General features: G+C 41.0%; 1 protein-coding gene across 1 annotated transcript in view; it reads right to left on the bottom strand.

Annotated features, from left to right (window-relative positions):
- MYT1L (myelin transcription factor 1 like) overlaps nt 1-27,312 on the bottom strand; it is a 409,399-nt gene that overhangs the window by 116,045 nt on the left and 266,042 nt on the right. The window contains 3 exon segments of the mRNA XM_042477632.1: nt 15,089-15,184; nt 19,910-20,264; nt 20,266-20,287. Of these exon segments, the coding sequence (XP_042333566.1) occupies nt 15,089-15,184; nt 19,910-20,264; nt 20,266-20,287 (473 nt within the window).

Here is a 27,312-nt window from a genome sequence, read left to right as displayed (position 1 = left end):
AGCCTTAATGGCAGTTAATTTATCATTCACCAAGCCAGACATTCATCTTTGCAAGTGACCATATCCACCCCAACACAAGTGTGCTGTCCTTTATCCATCAGTACACTAGGAACCTTAACACACTAGGCTCTTCTCCTGTTAAAATAGCATTGTTTTAAAAGTGCTATGCAATTCAGATTGCTTTCTTCCCCATTGCATTTTCATAATCTTTCTGGAATTGCAGCCTTTGTTCATGCTAATACCTTATAACATGCAGCTTATGGCTCTGCTCACCCATTACGACCCTTTTCTTAGTTTGGCATACACAGATACACAGAGATCCGTCTCTCAAAATATAGATTAAAGGCAGTCTTATGTTTTAAAAGACCTTTTTTTCGGGGGGGGGGGGGGATGGAACCTCCTGATTCAGGATAGATTTGATTAATTGCTAACGGATGAAAGCTATTAGCCACACTAACATTTAATCTACCAGTGATTTATCTGCCAGTCAGGAAAATAATAATAATAATAATAATAATAATAATAATAATAATAATGATGCTGTTTTAAATGTAAGGCCTTTTCTGCTTACACATAGAATCACAGAATCTTAGAATCATAGAGCTGGAAGAGACCACAAGGGCCATCGAGTCCAACCCCCTGCCATGCAGGAAATCACAATCAAAGCACCCCCGACAGATGGCCATCCAGCCTCTGTTTAAAGACCTCCAAGGAGGGAGACTCCACCACTCTCCGAGGGAGAGTGACACAGGAAAGGCTATATGTGTGTATATATAAGTGTGTGGGCGGGGGGAAGGAGGTTTGAGAGACAGACAGACAGAATGAGAGAAAGGGAGACTTGGGAACTGGGCTACTGCACTGGAAAAGGAGGCAGGGCGACAGTGAGCAAAGTTTTCCCTTCTTAGCTCCCACCCCTTCTCTTTTTCATTATTCACTGTTAAGCAAGGGGCATCTAAGCCACCTCCAGGGCAGACCCCCTGACCACACTGACTACCCAAAATTAGCAGAAAAGCACAATGAAACTTTCACACACAGAAACAAGAAAGGAGATTTTTTGTGCGTGTTAATAAAAAGAAATGATTTCCAAATGATCTCCCATGTGAGAACAAGAAAAAAGCAATGGCGTTGTGTGATAAGGCTGAGGCAATATCAGGACTAATGTGTTGCTATGACGCTATAACACCCTGGTGTGATAAGGCTCTAAGTGGGGAGGATGAGTGGGAAAAAGAGAAAAAAAAAGTCTTACACAGGGAGAGTAGCAGAGAGAGATGGAAAGAGAGAGAGAGAAGACAGTAGCTGAGAGAGAGATAAATGTCGCAGGATTTTCAACTTTTGAATCTTGTCCAATTTATGTGTCTGTGGTTGAAACCCTTTCCTTTTCTGTTTGTCAATGGTTATATGCTACAGGAGTTTCAAAAAATGAAAAGAAAGGAAGGAAGAGAGAGAGGGAGGGAGAAGAAAGTCATCTATTGTACCAGAATGTTTTCTGTTAGTGCAGATCCTATGGACTATCCACCTCAAACATGAGACTTTCAAGGATAAGATGGCTTCATGAAGTAGGCTGCAACTCCCTCCCCCTCATTTATTACATAGTAGATTGTTTAAGTTATGTAGAATACAAGGCATGCTATATCACTATACAAAGCTGGCAGGACAAACTTGAATGTGGTTGAAAAATTCCCAGTGTTATTAGGAACTGACATCTAATGTATGTCTCTGACCTTCTCTCTTGTTACAGGAATAAATAATTTATTACTTTGCTGGGCTGCCAAAGCATTCAGGGAAGGCCAAATTATGGCTGTGTCAATGCCTCCTTCCTGCTTAGTTATTAATGGCAAGAGAGGCATAGACAGAGAGCACTGGACACACTGAAACAGCTCTTTTTCATGCTTTCTTAACTAGACTCCATGAGATACCCATGCACTGTTTATTTTCCAATACTGCTGTCGATGGAAAGAAATAGAATGCGTGGCTTGTTTTTAACATTATTGTATGACGCTCTTAATTCATTTATCAAGAAGATTCACTCAGCAGTCAGGAATCTGTAACAGAAATACAAATCAAGTGAAGCAATAGAATACCACATATTTAAGAATTTGAAGTGGTGTCCTATTTAAATATTTGAAGGATTGTCATACTGAGGATGAAGCCAGCTTGTTTTCTGCTGCTACAGATAATCTGACACGGAACAATGGATGCAAGCTACAAAAAGAGATTTCACCTAAACATTAGGAGGAAAGTTCTGACAGTAAGGGCTGTTCGACAGAGGAACTCTCCCTCGGAGAGTGGTAGACTCTCCTTCTTTGGAGGTCTTTAAACAGAAGCTGGATGGCCATCGGTCAGGGGTGCTTTGGTTGTGAGATCTTGCATGGCAGGGGGTTTGGACTGGATGGCCCTTGTGGTCTCTTCTAACTCTATGATTCTATATGAACAGAAATGAATGAGAAATAAAGACAGTCAGCTTTCAAGTAGTGTATATTGAGCAGACCTTTACTGTCAACTTTCTTTTGGTCCTTCCAGTGCTCCTTACACCAGCATGAGAGGACCCTCATTCAGTGCAGCTAATGTACTACTTGCTAGAATATCCATTTTGGGGGGTTAGGGAGCTTTTTTGGATTTCATAGCAATTATATATTGCCGTATAGAAAGTATGTTTTCAGCTGAGTAAGACTTTTATTGCCCTGGCTAAGCTGTTCAGACTGTGATTGTCAGATCATCACTGGTATCTATTGTGACAAAGGGCATTTTAGTACCTTTACTGTTAGTACCTTTAGTACTGTTTAGTACCTTTACTGTTAGTACCTTTACTGTTAGTACCTTTACTGTTTAGTACCTTTACTATTTTGGGCGCCATGCTAATTCTGCCTTCTTTTTGGAAACTAGGTAATCCCACTGAGCTACTCTTATACCTACTAATTATATGAAGACTTATTGGTTATGCAAGGACAGGAAATGAACGGTATTTAGCAGGTCAAGACTAGGAAGATGTCAACTCAAATAAAGTTGCACACAATGTTTTTTAAAAAAATGTTTTAGGAAAGCCCCCAAGCTGCTCAGTTAATTTTATAAAAGTTGTATACGGCATGAAATCAGGTTAACATTTCTCATGCCCCAAATATAAACACAAGCCTACCACCGAGTTGGCCCATTCGCAGCAAATTTGTTGCTTTTGCACAGCACAACTGGCCTACTCCATGAGAGATTAGCTAAATCACATGAGACTGTATTCAGCCAACTCATAAACTACATATTTTAATTTTTTAAAATGTTTTTAGATTAAGACAATAGTGCCTATTTACAGTATCCTACACCATGAGAGGAAAACATACAGCTATACATATGTTGTTGGACTCTAACTCCCATGAAGTCCAGCCAGGATTATCCATGCTCAGAAATGACAGGAGGTGATATACTAGACATATGGAATACAGACTGCTTTATAGCCATAGTTCTCTAACCCTGGTCTCCCTAGTGTTTTGAACTTCAACTCCCAGAAGGTCCAGTCAGCTTTGGCAATGGTCAAGAATTCTGTAGGATGAAATCCAAAACCTCAGAAACACTATTCTTGCTAAGGGTGGTAAGATCTGGCCTGCTCCAAACATCCCATCTCCAAAATGTGCTAAAAAAACCCTGAAAATTAAAATGACCAGAAGTGAAAGATGATGGAACATTTGGAGAAAATAAGATACACTGAGAGATGCACCCTGCTTTAAAGGAAGACCTAGGTCCAAAACACACTACAGAAATAATCCAGTTTGAAACCACTTTAACTTCCCTGGCTCAATGCTAGAGAATTCTGGGAGCTGTAGTTTTGTGAAACATTTAGCCTTCCCTGTCAGAAAGCTCTGGTACTACAATAAACTACAGTTCCCAGAATTCCCTAGCATTGGGTCGGGGCAGTTAAAGCAATCTCAAACTGGATTATTTCTGCAGTGTGTTTTGGATCCATGTTTCTCAAACAATGTTCTCTTTTGTTTTCATTTCAAAACAGCATTTCAACACCAGGGCTCTCAAAAACAGGAAGGAAAACCACATCCAGACACACTTTATATGTTTCCCACAATTAAAATGAATCACTGCTAAGAACATTCCTCAATCACAGTTAACTTCAAAACAGGAAACCTCTCAAAAATGAATTGAAATTTAGTTCAACAGGAGAGTCAGTCGCTCCAAAACGCTTATAAGTTATTTAAAACCAAAATTATAGAGGCCCAGGTAGAAAGTATATATAACACTTTGGGAACGCTACCAGCAAGCCGAAGAGTATGCTAGCATGGTTAACCAAGTTAAGAAAGACCTAAAAGGTGGGAAGATTTCCTTGACCAAAGAAGAGAACAAATAGAAACACAAACTCTAGATAAAGAACAGCAAGTTGACAATAAAGGAAACAAGAAAGGAATAGGAGTTCATTTCTAAAAACACAAATACTAGAGATCGAAAAGTTAGTCAAAACTGCCACATATATACTACAGTCGGCCCTTCTTATACACGGATTTTTTATACACGGATTCAAGCATACACGGTCTGAAAATGTTCCAAAAAAGTATAAATTTACCTTGATGTTCCATTTTTTATTAGAGGCACCATTTTGCTATGTCATTATATTTAATGGGACTTGAGCATACATGGATTTTGTTATACACGGGGGATCTTGGAACCAAACCCCAGCGTATAACAAGGGTCCACTGTAAAAGTCTTTTAAATCATATGTTAACAACATATATGTTGAAAATAGGATGTTTGTTTTAATTCTGCTAGTTGTAACCCTCCATTTAAATCAGGGGTGTTCCCACTCCAGGTGTTACCCCATGCAGTGCAGGCTGCTGGAAGGGTGGCAGTGGCAGCAAAAAGGGTGCACTTGTCCCTCCTCCTTCATGATGGCGGCAGAGGCCTCCTCCTGAGGAAACTGCTGCCAACACAGCGAAGCCATCAGGGGTGCACTCTCCCCTTCTCACCTGAAAATGGGAGAAGATCCTGACTGGGTGTCACCCCTCTTCGAGGTATCACCCAGTGCAGTCTATACCCCTGCACCTCCTTGGTGACACCACTGATGTAAGTTGATCTTACATTACTGTACTCCCTGTGCATATGTCCTATGGATTGTCTCTGCCTTTTGCCTCTTTCTCACTCCCCCTTAGATTCTGTCACTTCAGTTTATCACACTAGCGAGATTCTGCAGGAAAATGGGAGTTAAACTAGATTTAAACCAAAGAAAACCCAGAAATTTTCAAAGTTTATCACATGACATCGCAATTAATGGGAAATAACACGAAGTTAATCCGAATGCAAAGCAGAGAAAACCACCAGCTTTTTACTTTCAGAACAATCTGAAAGTAAAAAAAAAAACCTGCCATTTTTCTCTGCTTTGCTTTCAGATTAACTTCGCGTTACAGTGGTGCCTCGGGTTACGAATTTAATTCGTTCCGCGGCCGCTTTCGTAACCCGAAAAGCCTTCGTAAGCCGAAATGCCATAGGCGCTGATGGGGAAAAAGCCGCGGCTCCGCCGCGGCTCCATTTAAAATAGCGCCGGAGTTTTTTCGTAACCCGAAAAAACTTTCGTAACCCGAAACAATAAATCCCTATGGGATTTTTTCGTATCCCGAAAAATTCGTAACCTGGGTATTTCGTATCCCGAGGTACCACTGTATTTCACTTGGGCAGTCCCTAGTGTGATAAACTAACCAAATTTACAAGTTTGGTTTAAATTCGAATGTACTTTAAATTGCGTTTAACTCCCGTTTTCCCACAGGATCTCCCCTAGTGTAATAAAGCTCACTACCTCTTTAATTAATAAACTGCTTTTCTCCTAATAAGGGACTTGAAGTGGTCTTTCATGCTTCTCCACATGCTTTCTGGCAGACCACTCTTTCTTTGTGTTAACATCTTCTCTGTACCCTCTACACTCTTCTGTGTGTCTTCATTTTGTGTGCTTCCTCCTCTGCTTTATCATTCTTCTGTCATCTTTCTGTCCACTCCTTCCTTCTGTCTCTAAAGCTTCCTTTTCCACATGTGCCTCTGAATTACAAGGCAGTGGCCCATGGACCTCTTCCTCCTCTCATTCCTCCTGCTTTTTCTTGTTCATTGTGCTTACTGCTCACCCACCACAACTTCCATTCAGCACAGAATGTAAAGCTCAGACATGGAGGGCAGATATGAGAAGGAGGAAAAATAAAACAAAACACAGGCAACAAAATTACATTCACACATATAATTTTCCTGAAAGTGCCATTAAACTCACACTAACTAATTTTTATCTGGAGAAAATGCACTCTACATTAGTTACTTCAAAAATTTCACTGAATGTAATTAATATCAATGCAAGGATTCTGATCTCTGATTAAGGCTAACAATTAAAATCATTTAAAGGCATCAGAAGAAACAGGCCAGAGAGATGGTTGAATCTTTAGATGACAAGAGAGTGAAAGGTGTTTTACTGCTTTCAACCAATGTGCTTTGAAACAGTACAAGAATAAAAGACATACAAATTCCTGAAAGTTCTATTTCAGAAAAAAGAATATCCTTGGAAAACTTTAAAATAATGAATAAATAGTCAAATATATCAATGGACTGTCTAATTAAGACATGACCCTAGCAGTTTCTTGAGAAGTCTGAAATAGTTTTTGCTCACATTCTTGAGACTATATCATCATAAAGTGAAACTGTTTGGGCTACACAACCCTACATGATTCCAGAAACTCTACAGATACAAATTTGCTATCCCAAAAAGCCTCAGATGATATTCCCCTTTGATAACAGTAGTTAGGATTGTTTGCAAGTGCATAGTTTTGAAAGTGCATATGAGTTTGGGGAAAATAACAATAATTAGGCAATAGGTTCTAATATAGTGATTTTATTCACTGTACTATCTGGGAAAACCAAAATTTAAAATAATCTGCCTATAAAATATTAAATCTTGATCAAAAACCCACTCTTAGAGTTCAATACCATTTGGGGAAGGATCTGAAAATCTGCTAAAATGGAATAAGCACAAGAACTGATGAAATTTAGTGTATAATATTCTGACACACAAAAATGAAATTTTGTTAGGTAACCAGCCAGAATGCCTTCCATTCCCCCCAAAATCATTTGGCTACATATGTCAGACTTGAATGAAAGGAGACCAACATCTTTGTAAATCAAATCTGATGGAGTACCAGTAGGCAGAACCAAATAATATTTTCATTTTTTTTACAAAAGAGATTTACAAAGTTTCCAATTTTATGAAGTACAGGGTGTCCCATTCAGACATTTTTCTTCCGTAACTAATTTAAGCTACAACTTTGCTTCAGCATAGGACAGATTGATAAGAGATTAACCTATAATGAAGGGAATTTTAAGAACTATAGCCATACTTTTAGAAATTGTAGTGATGTTATTTATACATGAGCAGAAAAGATCTCATTAAAATATACACACAGATATTTGAAGGCCTGGCTTTGACTAATTGGGTGATTATTGGGCAGAGAAAATTGTGAGGGTTCTGTGTTTTTTTTTAAAAAAATCACATAGAAACTCATTTCAAAAACTGTACTAGGGTAATACCTTTTTGCAAGCCAATTAAATGGTCACTAAATACCACACATACATTCAAGTTCTCAGGAATTCTACATCAGGGAACCAAAACAGATAGGTATGGAGGAGGGGAGAAAGTGTGTACAGTCTTAAGATTAAAAAATAGGGGGCAGCTACAAACCTTCACATTGGACTCTATAAGAATTGGGATGGTCTATGGTAGGTATGAAACTCCTAAGGGCTATTGGGAAGAAGAAACCAAAACAAATCCTTTCCAGCTACAGTCCTTCAGCAAGGAAATGTTGGCAACAAACAAGGCAGAAGTGGCAACATCTTTTCTTTTGTTGGACACTTTTTCCACACTGAGCCAGACACAAAGGGAGAAGTGCAAGTGAACTTGCAATGGCCAGGTAAGCCACTGATATATTTCAAGCATCAAATCTCATGAGACAAGAAACTGCTTCTTGTAAGAAGGAATTTTGGGCAAGCTTATATAAGTAGCACTCCTTTGCGGCTCAGCCTTTTCTGATTCCCTATTTATGAAATTATAAAATCCAAATGTTACCCCAAACCATCTCTATTCTTAGATGAAATGCAAGGCACTTTCATAGTAGAAAACAAAAGTCAGAGAAACTAAACAGGAGAGAATAAGGTCTAGGGCTTATTAACTTTGGTCAACCTACCCTAACACCAGAAATGAACTCCTGTGTGAGCATGGACACAGCCTGACATTTCCAGATTGCAATTAGTGAAGATGCTGCCAACTTCTTTTTTCCAGTGATGATTGTAGGAGCTGAACAACAACCTCAATGATCATTGGAGTAATATGGTGCTGCTAACTGGGCCATACTATAGGGAGTGATTTCAACTGGGTGTTTAGAACTGGTTTTGGAGCAGAGAATGCCTTGGTTACTGTCTGAAATTGTTTTTCTGGGTGGCAGATAAAGGAGACACATTTGCCTGGGCTTTTCAGTGGCTTTCAATCAAATGTCTGGTGGTGAGTCTGATGACAATGGGAATTGGAGGTACTAGTTCTGCTCTGAATTTGTATCATTAATTCCAGAAGATGGTGCTCAGGGAATGTCACTGTCTTTGTTGCTGTTCGCCAGGGCTGTCTCCCTTGCTTTTTATCATTAGTATGAGTCCACTGGGAGAGGCTGTCTAGAGCAATCATTTATATGTGGTTGCTACACTGATTTATCTCACTAAGGTTGCATCCGCACTTCAGAAATAATCACTTGACACCACTTTTAACTGTCATGGCTCAATGGTATGGAATCCTGGGATTTACATTTTGTTCTGGCACACAGAGCTCCCTGGCAGAGAATGCTAAATGCCTCAGAAAACTACAATTCCCCGAATTCCATACTATTCAGCCATAGCAGTTAAAACAGTGTCAACCTGGATTGTTTCTGCAGTGCGGATGCAACCTTTGACAGGAAGTGGCTATCCTGAACTTTGAATTGGTAATGGGCTGAATGGGGACCAATAATACATTAAGACCTTGTCCAGACAAGATGGAAGTGTTCTATGTTGATAGCTCATTTGCCAGGTTAAGTGGTGCTTAACCTGCTCTAACAGGGATTGCATTAGTCTGAAAAGAATATGGGGGTTCTCATAGACCCAGCCCTGTCACTTGAAGTCCAATTAGTCTCAGTGCATAGATTGCCATTTATTAAATTCAGCATTCCAGCTATGACATTACCTCGATAGAGACAGCCTGAATACAGTTATCCAAGGATTGGTAGTTACACCCATAGATTACTGTAATGCATTATATGTTGGGCTGTCTTTGTAGACAGTCCTGAACGTTCAGTGCACAATAGAACAGCAAGGGTGCTCACTGTACTGCCTACCTCACTGCTGCATCAACTGCATCGGTTACCCATCATTTTTTGGACTCAATCCATGTGGTGGTGCTAACCTTCAAATCCTAAAATGGCTTATACCTGTATTTGAAGATGTGCCTTCTGCCATATGTTTTTGCCATGTTATTAACTGCACTTGGGAGGGTCTTCTTTGAGTGCCACTATCCACAATGGTGCAGATGATGGCTACAAAAAAGAGCCTTCTTAGTAACAGACCAGAGAGTGAAACATGCTCCCTAGTGAAATCCACTGGGCATCCTCATGCACCTTTAGATATATTCAGAAGTGAGGCTAAGACTACCATCTTCCAGCAGGCATTTAGTCCTTTTTTTAAAAAATTTAAATTTGACTGCTGGCCCTTTATTGCTTTTTATTGTTATTTTATTGTTTAGTATTTTTATAAACCATGCAGAGGGAAATAAAATAAGTAAAATAAAATTTACTAACAACATAAGTTTAAAGAAAGCTGGCATTCTTTAAATGTATTGTTTTTTGTTTTGTTTTTTAATTTCAGCCTAGCAGAACTCTCCCATCTTTAGGGGAATCCTCTGATACATGGTGCAAATGTAAAGCTGATCTTATTAGGTTTTGCACAATTCTGTTTTAATCACCCTGTACTTGTAAAGTCGAAACTTCTGCAATCAAGGTTGAGACTTCCGAGGGGGGGGGGGAACAGAAGGCAGGAGAGAGAATATTTTAAGCACTTAAAAATTTTGAAATGAAGCTTTTTGAAATGCCCACTTGAACATTCAAAATGATTTTAGAGCAAACAGCAATTATGCATTGGAGAAAAATAAAAAAAATAATAATCCCTGCCTTTATATTTATGCTTAGTGATTATTAAGAGGAAGAATATCCTTGAGTTGTAGTAGCTAACAAAATTAAAATTTTGACATAGAATATAACACTTGTTAAAAAGGGGGGAATTCCACCCAATAAAATATTTAAAGTATAGATTAAAAGTACCAGTCTCGAAAGTGATAAGTGCAAACAAATATGGAACACCATTCAGCATTTTTAGTCATCACATCTCAAAAGAATATTGTGGAGCTGGGAAAAGTGGACAAAAAGTTTAATGAAAATGGTCAGTGGGGTAAATTCCTATCCTTGGAAGCAAGGACATGACTTCTGGCGGTTTTAGTTCAGAGGGGAAAATAGGTGATTAGGGTAGAATGCTAAAAATTTATAAAGCTTTACTCCGGCAGGGAAAACTTGTTTTCTTATAACTGTACACTGCGGATATTCAGTGAAACTGGTCGCAGGAAAATCAGGAAAGACAATTGAAATGTTTCTTCAACCAGCCACATGTCTAATTTCATGGAATTTACTTCACAAGACATGCTGATGGACTTTAGCTTACACTTTCACTTACTTCCTATGGGGAAGCTCTTTACTTCTGATCAAGTGCTAGTCAGTACAAAAACAGGGACGTCCCTTTAAAACATATACATCTGATCTTTCATTAGTCCACTGCCTGCATCATTCTAGCTAACACCATAAAGCATGATCATTATACAAAAATTATCATCTGTGAGTTTCTTTTATTTCTTTAGTGATATTCTTGATCCGTGATGGCGAACCCATGGCACGCATGCCACGGGTGGCCATGCAGCGCGGTTTTTCGCCCAGGCACGGGGGGCGAGGGAAGAAGCAGAACCGGCGCGTGCCCGTGCCGCCTCCTCCCTGGCCATTTTCTCTCTGAGACGGGCAGGAAGCCAAAATGGCGCCTGGGCGGAGGAGACAGAGGCGCATGCATGTCTGTCTCCTCCTCCCAGCCCTCTTCCCTCCCAGCTTGCCTTGGCTTGCCGGGAAAGGGCTCCGCGAGCCCTTTCCCGGCTAGTAAAGGCTGAGGAGGAGGCAGCTGGGACGCGTGCCCAGCCACCTCCTTCGCCTCTGGCTTGGGAGGAAGCCTCGGCCTGCTCCCAGGTGGGAAAGAGTGCAGGGGCGCCTGGCACCGCGGGCGATGCCACAGTGCAAGGGGCCTCTTCTCCTCCTGGCTTGGGAGGAAGGCCTCGGCTGCCCAGGCTGGGAAAGAGTGCGGGTCCACCTGGCATCGCGGCGATTCACCGCGGTTGCCAAGGGGCCTCCTCTCTCCCGGCTGGGAGGAAGCCTCTGGCCTGCTCCCAGGCGGGAAAGAGCACGGGGGCCGCCTGGCATCGCGGCGATCACCGCGGTTGCCAAGTGGCCTCCTCCTCCTCCCGGCTTGCCTTTGTCGCCGGGAAAGGCGTCCGGGGGGGCCCTTTCCAGCGGCAAGGAAAAAGGCAAGGGCTCTTTTGCCGGCCTCTGATGGCCCCCAGGGGGACCCTCAGGGGCCGGCAAACGCCGGGGGAGGAGCCAGAGGCTCCTCCCTCTGAAAGGGGGGAAGCCCCGCCCCTGGAGGACAGGAAACCCCGCCCCTGGAGGGCGGAAGCCCCGCCCCAGCACCCACCCCCCATCCTGGGGGGTAGACGCCCCGCCCCGCTAGTACTTCAAAAAGGTTCGCCATCACTGTCTTAGGCGGGTTACACACCCGCCATAAAATACGCGCAGAGCACGTACTAGGGTTAGGGAGGTGCGGTGCTTCCGCAACCTCCCTAACCCTAATACGCGCTCTGCATGTAAAAAATGATGGCGGCGTTCCAGATGGCCGCCCCATGAGGACGTCATGGCCACACGCCTTATACGGGCGGGCGGCTGTGGACGTGCGTTCTCGCTCCGCGCCAGGGCACTAGTGCGCCCTTTGCACGGACCCGGAAGGAGCTCCGTTTCTGGTTTGCGGCACTGCTTGCGTCGCTGGGCAAGCCTTCAGACGGCTGCCGCCCAGCGAAGCAAGGGAGAAAGGGGCCAGCGGCCCCTTTCTCCTTCTCCCCGCTGTCGCGGGTGTCCTTGGGGCTTGAAGCCCCAAGACACCCTTTTTCAGGCTGCGGGGAAGCGGCGTTTGCCGCTTTCCGCCAGCCTGAAAAGCGGCGGATTGGGGCCTCAGCGGCTGCGTTCTAGCCGCTGAGGCCCGATACACCGGGAAAGGAGCAGGTACAGCCCACCCCAAATGGGCGGTCTGAACCGCCAAGGATTGTGTACTGTATGTTTTTTAATGTTTGTAGTATTAACTTTCATTTCAAAATAAAATAAAATTCCATGGAAAAGGGGAAATATGAGACAAATCCATAGAAAAGAAATCTAATCTGTAGATATTAGTCATAATATGAAGCAGAGGCAGTGTGCCAACTGTTAAGAAATAACAATAAGAGGAAGCTATTGTGTTATGTCCCACTTGCTGGAACACTGCCTAGCCACTCAGGGCGACACTAGATAGATATTTGGTCTGATCCAGCAAGACTTGTTTCATCTTCAATCTGGAGACTAATACTGCAATGCTGACTCAAAAGATGTGCTGGCTGTAGGGGATCCAGAATAGTCAGAGGCTTCTTCCACCTGCTAACTGCTCTTACACTTCTGTCACTTAATCTGGGAGATCAGTCAGAAGACGGACCTGCTGGCACAGTTTTGACATCTTAAACAAACTTCCTGAGAAAGTGAAAAAGGGACAGATCCAACTCACCTCTCCAGCCCAGGGACACAGCCATTATGTCAGCACAAAGTTAGACCATGGCCAAGATAGTTCTAAATAATTTCTATCATCCGGTTGAGGGAGGCCTGGATTCAGCTGGCGTACTGCTGACTTACCTGGCCCTTCATCTTGATGAGTTAAGACTGCAGTCTAACAGTGTGCTGAATGAAGGGAACTTGTTCCCACATAAGCCTAAACCTCCATTGACACAGATAGGGAAAAAACTCTGAGCATGACTGATCATAGAATGCAAATTGCTGTTAGTATCATGCGCCCCAACCTGAACCACCCCCAAGGCACATTTACTAGCCGCTATCACTGTGAGAACACTTTGTTCTGTTTCCCTTGTTTTATGTGTATCAAACTACAGTTTTTAAAACCTGCTAGAGTTTGTAATCACAGAGGAGCAGGCTTGGTGTCAAATATTGTCCACCTAGGACATGTGCTGATAGCCTGTGCCCTCCAGAGGGTCATGACATTCTCCCACTACCTTGAGAATAGTGAATACTAGCCCAGCATCAGGAAAAGTTGGTTTAGTCAATAAAGCAAATTAAGAAAAACATTGTTCCCTCTGCTGGGGACTTCTTGAAGATTCAAATGGGCAGTCTTGCCACCATCTGTTCAGCCATCTGCCTTCTCTGTCTAGTCCTTGACCATCATTACTATTTCTTTCACAGTTTGGCAGCCACCAGCATGGGGCTACCAAGATTCCCACCAAACCTGACACTAGCCCTGAGAGACGACTTCTAATGCAGGATGGTAGGAGAGGGCATTGATTTACTTTAATGTTTTGGCACCAAAAGACTGCATAGTTATGAAATATCAGAACAAGTAACTTTTTATTATCAAAAGAGCCCACTATGCAGAGTGGCTTCAAATGCTTCAAGTTCTTTCCCACTGTGTCTAGCATTACAAATTTCTCTGATTTATGACTCTTACTTGACCAAGCTATCTGCTGTACTGTTGCGCAATGCTGTATTGTGTAGCTCAAGAAAATGGGTCTTCTGAGGTGTGCAAACAAATCTTTGAAGGGAGCAGACTGGACTGCGCTTGATCTACATGTTGCAATATTAATTTAAATCAGTCAGCTGTCTCTTTACTGTAAAGATAAGTGCATTCCTGCATGGCTTATTCTGCCATAACATATTAACAACACAAATATTACAAGTGAATAGTCATTTTGTACGAGCAAAAGTAAAGCTACACTTTCTGCCTGTTCTAAGTAGATTCCACCCTATCCCAGTGTAAATGCTGATGAACTTTCCCACTTTTTATATATTTAACAGCTGCACTGCTGTTTTAAATGTGGGTAGTGCTCTACAGCATTCTATCAAGCTTCCATATTAGGCAAGTTCTGTTTATATTAAGCAAAATAGTTATGGACAATCTGTGAAAGTAGATTTATGTGCTGGAACATAATTTCAATATATTCTCCTTTCAGTTTCAAAAATTCTGCATTTGAAGAAAGAAGAGGGTTTTTGAGGACAGAAAATGTTGCCATACAAGTATGCTTAACAACCAACCAACCAAACAAAAGAAGTCCGCTTGGGTTGTTGGGAAACAATATAAAATGGTGGTGTTTTATAGGCTGTGCCTGATTTGAAAATTAGAATAAAAGGCTACAATAAGCATCCAGTATTAGTGACCTATTTTGCATTTCCATATTTTATATTAAAATAAATTAAAATTGGGTCACTAGAAAACATGATTATGCTATGGTTACTCTACAGGCCCTTTCATGTCCTATTAATACGGCCGATTGCCCATAAATCTGCCAGAATAAAAATTGGCAGTGTAGTACTCCTAGCTATAAGATCTATTCTGTATTGTATTAAATATTTCAACTTATTTTTTTATCCTAGCCCATTTTTACATTAAATTCATATTGTTCAGCTTTATTAAAAAATTAAATAAACAATCCTACATTTTCCTGATATTATGAATTGGGAAACATATTAATGTATGTGATATTTATAAAAATATTTTTTTTACAAAATTTCCAAGTCTAAACATTTCTACCATCCCACCAGCACTTAAGTATACATAAATGTGTACATCATGATTGTATGAAATGGATTAGGTTTTTCATCATATGTATCATTTTCCTGGGAGTTCTAGAATCAGCCTGATTCTTCCTGATCCTGAGGGGATTATGAAATACCTGGAGCACAAGCCATCTTGAATGTCTTCATATGATAAAGGCTAAATGATGCCTTAGAACATCTGTTCCTGGAGCTCCTCCAGCGGAGATTTCTTTCTATAATAGAAAAGCTTTGTGAAACAGTCTTTGGGAACCGGCTATCTGATGTGCTCTCCTCTCTGAAGGAGGAGAAATAGTTAGTTTGGCCTTGCAATTCAAATGGGACATGAAAGCTTACAATCACCATGGAGAAAGGCAATTCCTGAACAGGCCTTTCCCGCAATGACTCTTTTTGCCTTGTTGTATAGGATTGGTTTAAGTCACTTCAAGAGATGGGGGGGGGTGTTTACTCATCTTTGGTGGGTGGAGGGGTTTAGGAAATGTCAGAGAAACTGGAAAAATCAATCATTTTTTGTTGACTGGGATGAATAACAAGGGAATAACAGCTTTTTTGAAGACAAGGTATATATATTCTTTCAGAGATTCAATATACTTAACGTTGTACTAAAGAGGGCTTCTTTAACTCTTGAACACAATTTTAGGGATCCTTCTTCGATATGATTATTTACTGCTATGTGCTTCTAAGGTCTGTCTCTAAAAGTCTTTGGTTCTCATTCATTGGTATTTTGAGATTTGTAAGAGTGCTGCTTTAGTATGCTTTGTACATTTAATCAAAGACTAGGAGTGGAATTTTTGTAAGTGCCTTACTGCCTTTGAAATATATGTCCTATTTAATTTTCTCTGGATCTGTGCCCCCCAAAAATCTATATAACCATACAAAAATTCACATCTACAGAAGCTGAATTTCTATCTACTTGGAAACTGTCTCTGTCTCTGTCTTCCCTGAAAATTTCTTCTCAAAAATCTGGGGGAAGGGTCTGCTTAGAATACCCTTAGACAGAGGATGAAAAACTGCAGTAAGACCAGAAATAAGCCAGGCTTCAACAAAAAAAAGCAGACAGATAGGCATGGTTGCACTTTTCTACAAGCCTTATATATATATTTTCAGTAGTTTGCTTATGTGGTTGAGCATCCCCATTTTATGGGAAATTCTAAGCAAAACAGGTCCAAGTCTATAATAATGTCCTATATGTATCACTGCAGACTGTTTGGGGTTTAGAAAAAAATGGCAAACAATTTTCTCAAAACTTCATCTAAAGCATTCAGCTTAATTGGGCTCAAGATACCTATATATGCCTGTATATCAACAGGAAGAAAAGATTTCTTAGTACTGGTTCACAGTATAAACCATGGTTTACAGTAGTCTTTCCAAATCTTGTACCTTCAAATGTGTTGGTCTACAACTCCCCCTGGCTATGCAGTTGATAGAATTGTAGTCAAATATCTGTGGAAGGCACCAGGCTGGGAAGGCTGCTTTAGGGCAATGGTTCCCAAATGTACATCCTGACATGTTGCTGGATTTCAACTTCCAGAAGCCCTGACCAGCATGGCCAGTTGTCAGGAACTCTCAAAACTGTAATCCAGCAACCTAAATGCAAGAATCATTGGTTTAGAAACTGGGAACACATATCCACTTGACCTTAACCATGGCTAATACTAAAGAAAATGCACTGGTTAGTTCTGGACACAGATTTCAAATCCTGGTTAAGAGGAAAGCATGCCTAAACAGGGGAAGCGTGTCCCTGTTGGTGCTCTTGGACATCTCAGCGGCTTTCGATACCATAGACCATGGTATCCCTCTGGGGCACCTGGCAGAGGTGGGAATCGGGGGCACTGCGCTCCAGTGGTTCCGGTCCTACCTCTCTGGGAGGTCCCAGATGGTGCAGCTGTGAGACGTGTGCTCCGATGAGAGGGCCCTTAAAACTGGGGTCCCTCAAGGAGCCATTCTGTCTCCCATGCTATTTAACATTTACATGAAACCGCTGGGAGAGATCATCCGGAGACATGGGGCACGGGGTTATCAGTACGCTGATGACACCCAATTAATTTTCTCTATGTCTCCGACTGATGCAGTGACTGAGGATGGCGTCTCTCCTCTCGTGGCCTGTCTAGAGTCAGTAATGGGCTGGATGAGGGAAAACCGACTCAAGCTGAATCCAGAGAAAACGGAGGTACTTGTGATAGGTCCCCCTGGTCCAGGAATGGCGGTAGTTCCACCTGTCCTGAACGGGGTCATGCTCCCTGTAAAGGACTCTGTGCGCAGTCTGGGGGTGCTTCTTGACTCATCGCTTCACCTGACTGCTCAGGTGAATGCGACGGTCAAGAACACCTGTTATCAGCTTCGGCTTATTCGCCAGCTGTGCCCATACCTGGCCCAGAGGGACCTAGAAACTGTTGTACATGCTCTGGTAACCTCGAGATTGGATTTCTGCAATGCACTCTACATGGGGCAACCCTTATACCAAACCCGGAAGCTACAAATGGTACAGAATATGGCAGCCAGGCTGGTCACTGGAACTTCCAGGGCCAGCCATATTACACCGGTGCTTAAAGATCTGCATTGGCTGCCTATTCGCTTCCGGGCACAATATAAGGTGTTGGTGATGACCTATAAAGCCCTAAATGGCTTGGGCCCAGGATACCTGAAGGACCGCCTCTCCCCGTACATTCCGTCCCGCACCCTCAGAACATCTGGGCAGCAACTCCTTAGGGTGCCAGGGGCTAGGCTGTCCTCCACTACGAGGAGGACATTCTCCATCGCTACCCCGGCCCTTTGGAACACGCTGCCCACAGAGCTCCGCTCAACTACCTCCCTGGCCCAATTTAGAAAGGACCTGAAAACCTTTCTTTTCCACCTAGCATTCCCCGACTAAAGTCCAGTGGGCCTCCCTCCTCTTCTGTGGCAAAGAGGATGGGCTAACGGGGGTTTTATATTGTTATATTGTTGCTGTATTGTTTTTATTGTATATTGTGATTTGTATTTTATAATGTTGTAAACCGCCCTGATCTGCGGAAGGGCGGTATAAAAATAAAATTTTTATTATTTATTATTGATTAAAGTCATCATATTAAAGCCAATGACAACCAACGCCTTAGGCACACTTAACACCAATCAATGTTTTAGGAGTATGCCCATGCAATCCCAAAGCTTGCTTTCAGTCTCTTAGCCATGGTTAGAGATCTGGAGGATTATACTTGTACTAGCACTTAAGACTTGAATTTAGCAAACAATTAAAAAAATTCAGATACGTTATTGCATTTCTCTCTTTTTCTTTCTTTAAACCACTCTTATATAAAACTAATGAAGCCTTCACATTCTTTGAGTAAAAGAAAAGGAAGTCCATTCCTGTTGGCACTGTACTAAACAGCTAGGTTGTCTAGCTATATCTGTAAGGGCTTACAAACCCACCGTGATTAAAATATTTTTTCTATAATACTAAATATACCTCTGTTGTTAATACCTTTCTCATATCTTTTAAAGCATTATTTTTTGCCTAAATCCAGGAGCCTAAATGTTATTGCTTATTATTAGCTAATGCAGGCACTACTCTGTCATTATATACCCTACTACTTTTTTCTAATAGAAACCAGCTGTGCACAAAAGAGTTACCCATAAAGCAGTAACAGTTCCTGGTTATTGTATACAGGTTTATATAAACTCTAGATTAGTTCATTCTTATATCATTATTGATATCATAGCTACATTTCTTGCTTTCTAGCATTCCAATTTTTTGCATGTTTATGCAGAAGTAAACTTCACTTTAATGGGCATTATTCGCTGCTAAATGTGCAGAGTCTAAAATTATAAAGTGTGCTACATTCAATAAATTTCTAATTTGTATAGTTTGTTTTTGTTACTGTTGTAATTAATGATTATATATCTTCCTGCTGTTCACAGAATCCAAATTAAGAAAATATAAAATGTCACATTGTCCTGTTACCACTCTCTTGCAAAGGTATCAAATGTCAGTATTTTCCTTTCCCAAGAATTCGGCAAGGAAAATTTGTGAAGTAACTCTGACTGCCTGTTTTCAGAGAGTAAGCCAAAATCTTCTTGTGGTTCTTACCTAAGACAATTCTGAAACAAAAATCAGACAACTTTCATACCTAGCTCATAAGAGGAAATCAACTGAGTTTACTGGTTAGAAATGTAAATATACTGAATCAAAATGTGTCCCCTGGGAATCAAAACACCAGTGATTTATAAGTCCACAATACTTGAAAAAATAAAAATGTCAATGCCTTAATTGCTGTGCTAATATATCCACGGAATGACTAACGAATGTTTCTTAATTTATTGTGCTGTGTATACGTATAAAAATTCCAAATGAAATATCTCTGTTAATCCATCAGTCTCAATAGTTTTTATAACATCAGCTAAAGTACACAACATCCAAGTCTCAAAGAACCAAGATATATCATTCATTCTTCTAAACTATTATGTAGGGTCAAATTTTTCAAAAGGGAAGATGTTCATATTGCATTGCCAAGAGCACCTGCAAACATGTGGCCATATTCATATGAAAAGCAAGCAACTACTATGAAGCAGACAAGTACAGCAAACACATACATTAATTGTTAATACAGATGTGTGCACACATAACCATTTGCTTCCACAAATATCTGGTTGAGCATGTGGCACTGGAACTGCAAGCAGCAATACAGCCATACATTTCTGCAGGATTTTTTGGCATGCAAGTTTCTAAGCTACACATTTCAAACACTGGTCTTTTACTCTTTCAAGAGCTATGTCTAAGATGGGTGTCTGAAAATAACTGTTAAGAGAGCACAGTGAGAGTGGTTGTCAGCACGGAGAAAGATTTAGCAAAATGAATTCTGTTAGCCTTAATGAAAGCCGCTCTGCTAAATCCCATCATACTACTGGAATATTAACCCAAAATGCACATGATGTTTACTTTTTACTAATACTCTGTTCATTACCACTTTCTTCTTCCTCCTCTTCCTCCTCCTCCTCCTCTTCCTCCTCTTCTTCCTCCTCTACTTCATCTGCCTCCTCTTCCTCCTCCTCCTCTTCCTCCTCTTCTTCAATCTCCTCTTCCTCTTCCCGATCTTCTACTTCATCCTCCTCCTCCTCGTCATCATCCCCTTGTTCCTCATTATCATCAGAGTACTCTTCTTCTTCCTCTTCCTCCTCTTCCTCTTCTTTGTCATCCATTTCCTCAGTTCCATCTGTTTCATAACACTCATCTACTGAAGAATTGTCTGTTTTAACTACAAAGGGTTTTCTTTTAGGAGCAGGTTCTTGGGGTTGCTTCTCTTGCGTCTTTCTTTTTTTTTGCCAAAGGACAGCCGTAAACACTGTTCAAAAAAAAATAATACACATGTTATTATGCCATCTGTCTGCCAGATCACCGGTGCACAGATGGCTGAGGGGGGGAAAAGTGTTTTGGTGAAATTAGTTGCTTCCCTTAAAATAAATATTCTCCCAACAAAACCATTTGACTGCAAGGGAAAGAAGAAAAATACTGAGCACTGAAAAGAACATTCAGAAATGATTACTGAAATTCTTAACCTAATTGTATTTTGATCTATTGCTTTTTTTCACTGAAACTTATTGCAAAAAGTTCACAGAAACCAGATGTCAAGCCATTGTCCATTTCTGTTATTCCAAATAATTAACATTATATATATTACAGATATGTCATCAAGGAGCACAGAGCTAAAAATATTTGTACCATATTTTTTGCTAACCATGGTACAACCCTTGTGAGCCTCAGACCATGTGCTTTGGCTTCCACCATTTAAGGTGGCAAGATGGGAATAGGTATGAACAGCTATAGAGCAGCTATCTTGTAGTATCATAAGCAGCAAATCCTAAAATAGCTTATTCTGGACTACTCCCTTCCACTGAGCTCTATCACTAGCCATGGTTTAAAAAGTATTAAAATGGGGAAGGCAGAGAGAAGAAGAGGGGGGCTTAGATGGACCCCTGCAGAGTCTACAGAAGTCTCTCTAAAGCAGTCTGTACTCTGCTGTATATTGTATATACACACAGACACTCTTTTCAATACACTGCTCTCACCCCTTGCCCTGAATACTGGAAAAGAGAGATCTCTGAGACCTAGAAACCCAATCAGCAATCGTAACTGTAGTTTGTTGTGGGACCAAAGCTCTCTGACAGAAAAGGCTAAATGTCTCACAGAACTACATATCCCAGAATTTCATAGTATTGAGCCATAACAGCGAAAATGGTGTCAAACTGGATTATTTCTGCAGTGTGGATGCAGCCTCACATAAAAAGCAAGCAAACATTACAATCACCATTTTTTCCTTATCCAGCTCAGATGAAAATCCCACCAATTGTTACTGATGTTTAAACTCACTTATTCAGTCTCGCACAGCCAGTTTGTTCCACTTGACTGAATAATTGTTTCTAAGTTTTTTCTAAACTAAGATTACATTTTTTTCTCACGCACCATTCTCATGTATGCATTCATGTGATTGCAATCACAAGGATCACAGGAACACATTCATGGAAATGTTACGTGAGAAAAATTCACTCCCAGGTATGAAGGCTGGGTTAAAATTCTTTTCTAGATAGTATCTTCTTGTTGTTTTTATTATAGTGCATACATGTTTCTTCTTTCGTAAAAACATATATTCTATGGCAGCTGGTGCTTCCATGGCATAACTTTCAAGACTTCCCTGCCTCAACAGTTCTTAGGAATGCCACAACTTCCAATTAAATCTAATGGAGCAATGTTAATTTATTAGATTAAGCAGCTTGATAGAGACCTTGCACTCATAAAAGCAGCACCACCAATTGCTGATAGTTATTGGAACTCACCTGTCAGAGAAGTGTCTCTCTGCCACACTCTCTTGTCCTGAGGAAGAGGTTGAAAATATTTGGTCCTCCAGATATTTTGGACTAGAATTCCTATAGCCTTTTGCCATTGCCATGCTGGCTGGGGATGATAGGAGATAAAGTCCAAGAAGATTTGGAGGGCCAAATAACCCTTGCCCACAGGGGTTCTCTACACAAAAATGGGATTCTGTCCCCTCCAACTAGGGATTATTATAAATTCAGCCTGTTTGTCTCAGGTACTTCATGCAGACAGAAGAATCTCCCCTGGTAACACAAAACCACCTTTTGATAGTTAGAAATCTGGATGGATGTATGGATGGACAGTGGCCTCAGATCATTGAATTGTGAAGGGTGAAGTAGGCACAGCTCCAGCCTGCCTAGTTCTAGAGGCGAATGATGGTTTCGGCACTGGATTACAACTGGAGACCAGGATTTGATTCTCTGCTTGGCCATGGAAACCCACTAGGTGACCTTGGGCAAGTCACACTCACTCAGCCTTAGAGGTAGACAAAAGCAAGACTTCTCTGAACAAATCTTGCCAAGAGAGCCCATGACAGGTTTGCTTTAGGGTCACCCTAAATTGGAAATTACTTGAAGACACAAAACAGCAACAACAATAAGGGAAAACATATTGAGCTTTCCACAGCTAAAGCTATGGCTACAAGTCACTCATACTTCCTCCGTAACCATCAGTGGTCTATGGTCTGAGCAGGGCTTGTACTTCATCTTGTACTGGCAGGATAAACCCTCTACCCCACACTCACTTGGACTACGGATCATTCATGCCTCTACGTTTTAAAGATTTATCATCACATTACAGTTGCTAACAATGGGATTGCCCTTGAGAGGCACTCTGCACTGTGCAAACACTGTGTGGTATTTAATTGATATTCACAATAGGTGCTAAGTAACTGGCTTGCAGATTAGCCTTTGAAATAAAAGGCTTCCATGTTACAGAAATGGGGGTGATTAGCAAGAGTGCACTTGAATACTTAAAATAAACTGAGAAGAGACCTTGCATATTTCACTGTCTGTAGATATGCCAGCTTCCTGACCCACATATTTATACCAAAATATACACTTCTGCCACATATTTTTCCTCTATTGTCTCAGTGTGAGAAACTGTCACATGTAAAGTTGTTCTATATTTTTTTGATTTATTTTAAAAAATAGGCTTCTGAAGAGAAGCATTCAGGATAATAGTGAGGGACTACAAACAATAACAGCTTGAAAACTAAAGGTCTTGATCTTAAAAAATAAAAACACGGCTGTTCATTGGACAAAATGACACATACTGTGCTACTAATGAACTTAATGATCAGGACCAGGCAGACAGGTGAAGCAGAAAATCAAATTAATTTTGACAGCAGTTAAAAAAAATTAAATGGGATGCATAGTATAAGAAAAGAGGAACAAGTTCTTACAGAAAGAATGGGGCACATGTACACATGGAGCTCCATCTATGCACAGCAGTAAAAAAGAGAGGCTTTCCTCAGGACTGAACATGTTTAAGAAAAGATATTTTCAGATTTTATATAGGAGTTAGTAAGAACTATTCAAGTGCAACAAAATTGTTAATGATGTGAAAGAAACTGAAAATAAGTAGTTCTCCTCCAGGAATTCAAAATGCATGAAGTGAGAGAGTGAGGCTTACCCACCCACATTAGCTCTCCAACCCACCTCCAACCCACCAATTTCAGTCTTGAAGGCAACATCTAAATCTTCTGCATTTTTATTGGAACATGCTTAGAAGCCCTCTTCAACTTTTCAAGCTGAACGCACAGAGGTCTGAAGCTGCTTCTCTGGGGAAAGGGATGAAGGATAGGCTGGTGTGGGCATTGACCCAACAGCTCTCTTTACAACTTCTTCCTGAGCGCAAATGTCTTCATCTTAAATATATATACCACACAACAATATGAAGACAAAATTCTTTGCATCACTTATGTCTACTTCTTGCACATGTCCAGGAGACCATACGCACCAATTCAAAGAACACTTCTTACTTGTCTAGAATAAGCTTTCATTTGTCAGCCATCTGTTCCATTCCAGCTCATTCTGATTCCTCAGGATGTTATTTAATAATTTCTATGCCCACATTACCTAAGCCCACAGTGATTTATAGAAAAAATATATATTCTTCATGGAATAATACATAATTCCTGTTATATTTTAATTATGTATTTTAAAATAATGCTTTAAGTACCTCATAGAGCACTAAATTAAAAGACTACAGACAGTATCATTTCTTTTAATAATTAAAAGCCACTTTGTCAGGAAATGTGCATTTAAGTTCTAAAAGCCACTTTCCAAACAGGTAGTTCTTTGTAACTAATTTTAAACTAATTTTCCACATCATTAATGTCTGATTGTTTCTAAGGCGTCAACCACAGTTTCTCCATGATTTTATTTCTGAGCAATTTTTTCTATTTTATTCAAGATATTGTTAATAAATGTTACATTTCCTAATGCAGCACACTGCCTCTTGATTTCTACTTGAACCCTTCTGAAAGCAGTGTTTCAGGTCATATTTTCCAAGGGAGTAGACTCGTCGATAATGATTAAAACATTAAATGGACTTCAGGAAGGTATACAATATAGTTCTGTGTGTCATTCAGACTAATACATTACAGATTAGTAAAATGAAACGCACTATCATCAGATAGGTGTGAAATTAATTGAAAAGTTGTATTCAAAGAGAAGTCATTGATGCCTCAATACATCAAACTCCTGAAAGAAGCAATGCACAGTATTTCACAGAACGTATTTCTGGGAAGTAGAGTTCAATGTCTTCCTTGAAATTCTTGTAGCTCTTGATATGCTTATTCAGCAGTAAATCTGACTGTAATCAAGGGATAGTTAATCTTGACTTCTCCAAGTCCCAACAGATGGCAGGAACAAAGAAACAGTTTTTCAGCCAGTAGCTTCAAGACATTCAGGATTCTCCCCATCACCACCACTACATGATGGGAAACTGCACAACTTAAAACATAGTTTTCCAGATGCTCAGTAATTCCTCCTAAGAACTGTGGGGTTGTCTGCACTGGCCAAACAAAGAGGCTTCAAACGGCTTTGAAGCCATGAAGCTTAGATGAAGTATGAGGCAAAAGCAAGTGGAAATCTACACGAAGCTGCACTCCAGGGCTAAACACTAGAACAAAAAGAAGCTCAGATACTCCAACTTAACACGAAAAATGTGCATCATTGTGCTGGCTTGGGGCAGGAATCCGGGAAAGCAAAAACACGAAAGTACGACAAAGACAGCAGGTCACCAATAATGCAATGGATGTAATTACAACATACACAAACCAGACAGTCCAACGGTGGTGGGGGTGGGCAGGCAAGGAGATAAGGGGAAAGGGGGGTCATATCCGTGACTGTGCTTTGCCAGCATGTCACTGAGCATACTGATGTACTATACTGGTGGTGCATCATACATGCGACTGTGTGGTTGGGCACACCACTCGTTCATGCAGGGCATCCAATGGGATAGTAGCTGGGCAGGTCAAGGGAGGTAACTGCCAGTGTTTGTGCGATGGTGCACATGCATTGTACACATTCAATGTGACGAAAAAAATCACGACCACGGTTTGATGCAGCATGATGTGAGCTGCTTGTGGGATTTTGGGACACCTTGGCAATGGACCATGCAGACAACAGGGTTTCAAACTGATCTGGGAAAAACTGGTATGGAGCTGGTTGTTTCCTGCCCATCTGTTCTGGCCTGTTCTGCTTTCAGTACTGAAAGGTCTTCTTTTAGGAAGCCACATATGCTTTCCATTTTTATTTAGAAAACTGCATAACAAAAACGTTGTGCAGAAAACATCAATGTTACACAAGAAAACTATGAGCCAGTTTTTTTGCAACATGGCTAAATTTTGCATTATATTTTGTTGTGCAACTGCTTTCTACATCAAAATGAGCACTGTTGCACAACAAAAATTCTGCACAACAAAATGTTGTGCAAAATCAGCAATGGTGCACAACAAAACCATGTGGCTATTTTTAAAAATTGCAACATGGCTGGATTTTGCACATTTTTGTTGTCCAACATTGCTATTTTCTACATCAAAACCAGGAACACTGCAGAACAAAAATGTTGCACAAAAATGTTGCACACCAAACCCGCATGGATATTTTTAATGCAACATTGTGTACACAACAATATGGTACGTTTATCAAATTTGCAGATGACACCAAATTAGGAGGGTAGACAATATCCCAGGAGGCAGGATCACAATTGAACAGCGGCTGAATAAGTGCGGTTGGGGTCTGGGTTATAAACGGATTGCACTCGCCTGGCCTCAGCTGCATGCAATAACACCCAGTTTTGACTTTTCAATCCTGTGTGTATCCCAGCAGGATTTGCAGGTGTGATAATCTCCTACATTGTGCTGACAACAAAAACAAATTTACTATGGCCTGTTACAGACTGCCCAAATAAAGCTGCTTCGGGTCTCTTTGGAGGTATGGCTGTATAATGATGCATGGGTGGCCTAAGAGTCCGGAGGTTTCGCGCCAAAGCCATACTCCATTCCTAAGCTCTGGAGTGCAGCTTTGGTACAGCTTCCGGATTCTTAGGATGCATGCATCATTTAAACAGCATACCTCCAAAGAGACCCGAAGCAGCTTTATTTGGGCAGTCTGTAACAGGCCTATAATTTGCAGGAACCTTTGAAGTTTTTTTTTCTTTCCCACCTCAGCTTCTCATATTTCCATTCCATTTCTACTATAATCAATGCAGCCTAAACCAAGCAAGTGTTAAGAGAAGCAACATATGTGTGTGTGTGCGCGCACACACACATACTGTATATACACAGAGCACCGGTGCCAACTGCAGGCTTGCCATCTGCGGTTTGAGCTTCTGTGGATGGTGAGCCCTGCTTTTCTCAATGCGCAGGCAGGCAGGCATGTGGTGGCACAACCGAGAGCATGCATCCATTGAAAAGAACGGAACTTAAGGTCCCACTTTTTTGCTATCTGCAGGAGGGGGGAATGTGGAACAGATCCCTGTGGATACAAAAGGTGCAGTGTGTGTGTGTGTGTGTGTGTGTGTGTGTGTGTGTGTGTCCTTGCTACCTTTGTCTTTCCATTCCCAAATTTCTCTTACCTCTCCTATTTACTATTTTGCATTGTATCTATCATGGGGGCTGATAGCTGTCTATTTTTTAACTTATGCCATATGTATACAGAAACAAGAAATAACATCTAACACATAAACTCTGGATACTGTATGGCAGTCTTGGGTCTAATCTGCACTGCAAATAAAATGCAGATTGACACTGCTTTAATTACCATGGCACAAGCTTTGGGAATACTGGAATTTGTAGTTTGTTGTGGCACCAGAGTCTCTGTTTTCTCAGTCAGAGAAATCTAAATATTTCACAAAGCTACACATCCCATTGAGCCATAGTAGTTAAAGTTGTGTCAAACTGAATTATATCTACAGTGCTGATGAGGCCTTGGTCTGATGCTATAGCCTTGCAATTCATTAAATATTTCGGCCCATTTTAATGCCACC

Source organism: Sceloporus undulatus, chromosome 1 (assembly GCF_019175285.1).
Source record: "Sceloporus undulatus isolate JIND9_A2432 ecotype Alabama chromosome 1, SceUnd_v1.1, whole genome shotgun sequence".
NCBI classification, from domain to species: Eukaryota; Metazoa; Chordata; class Lepidosauria; order Squamata; family Phrynosomatidae; genus Sceloporus; species Sceloporus undulatus.
The sequence above is the reverse complement of the archived record's forward strand: the minus strand, read 5'-3'. Positions and strand labels throughout refer to the sequence as shown.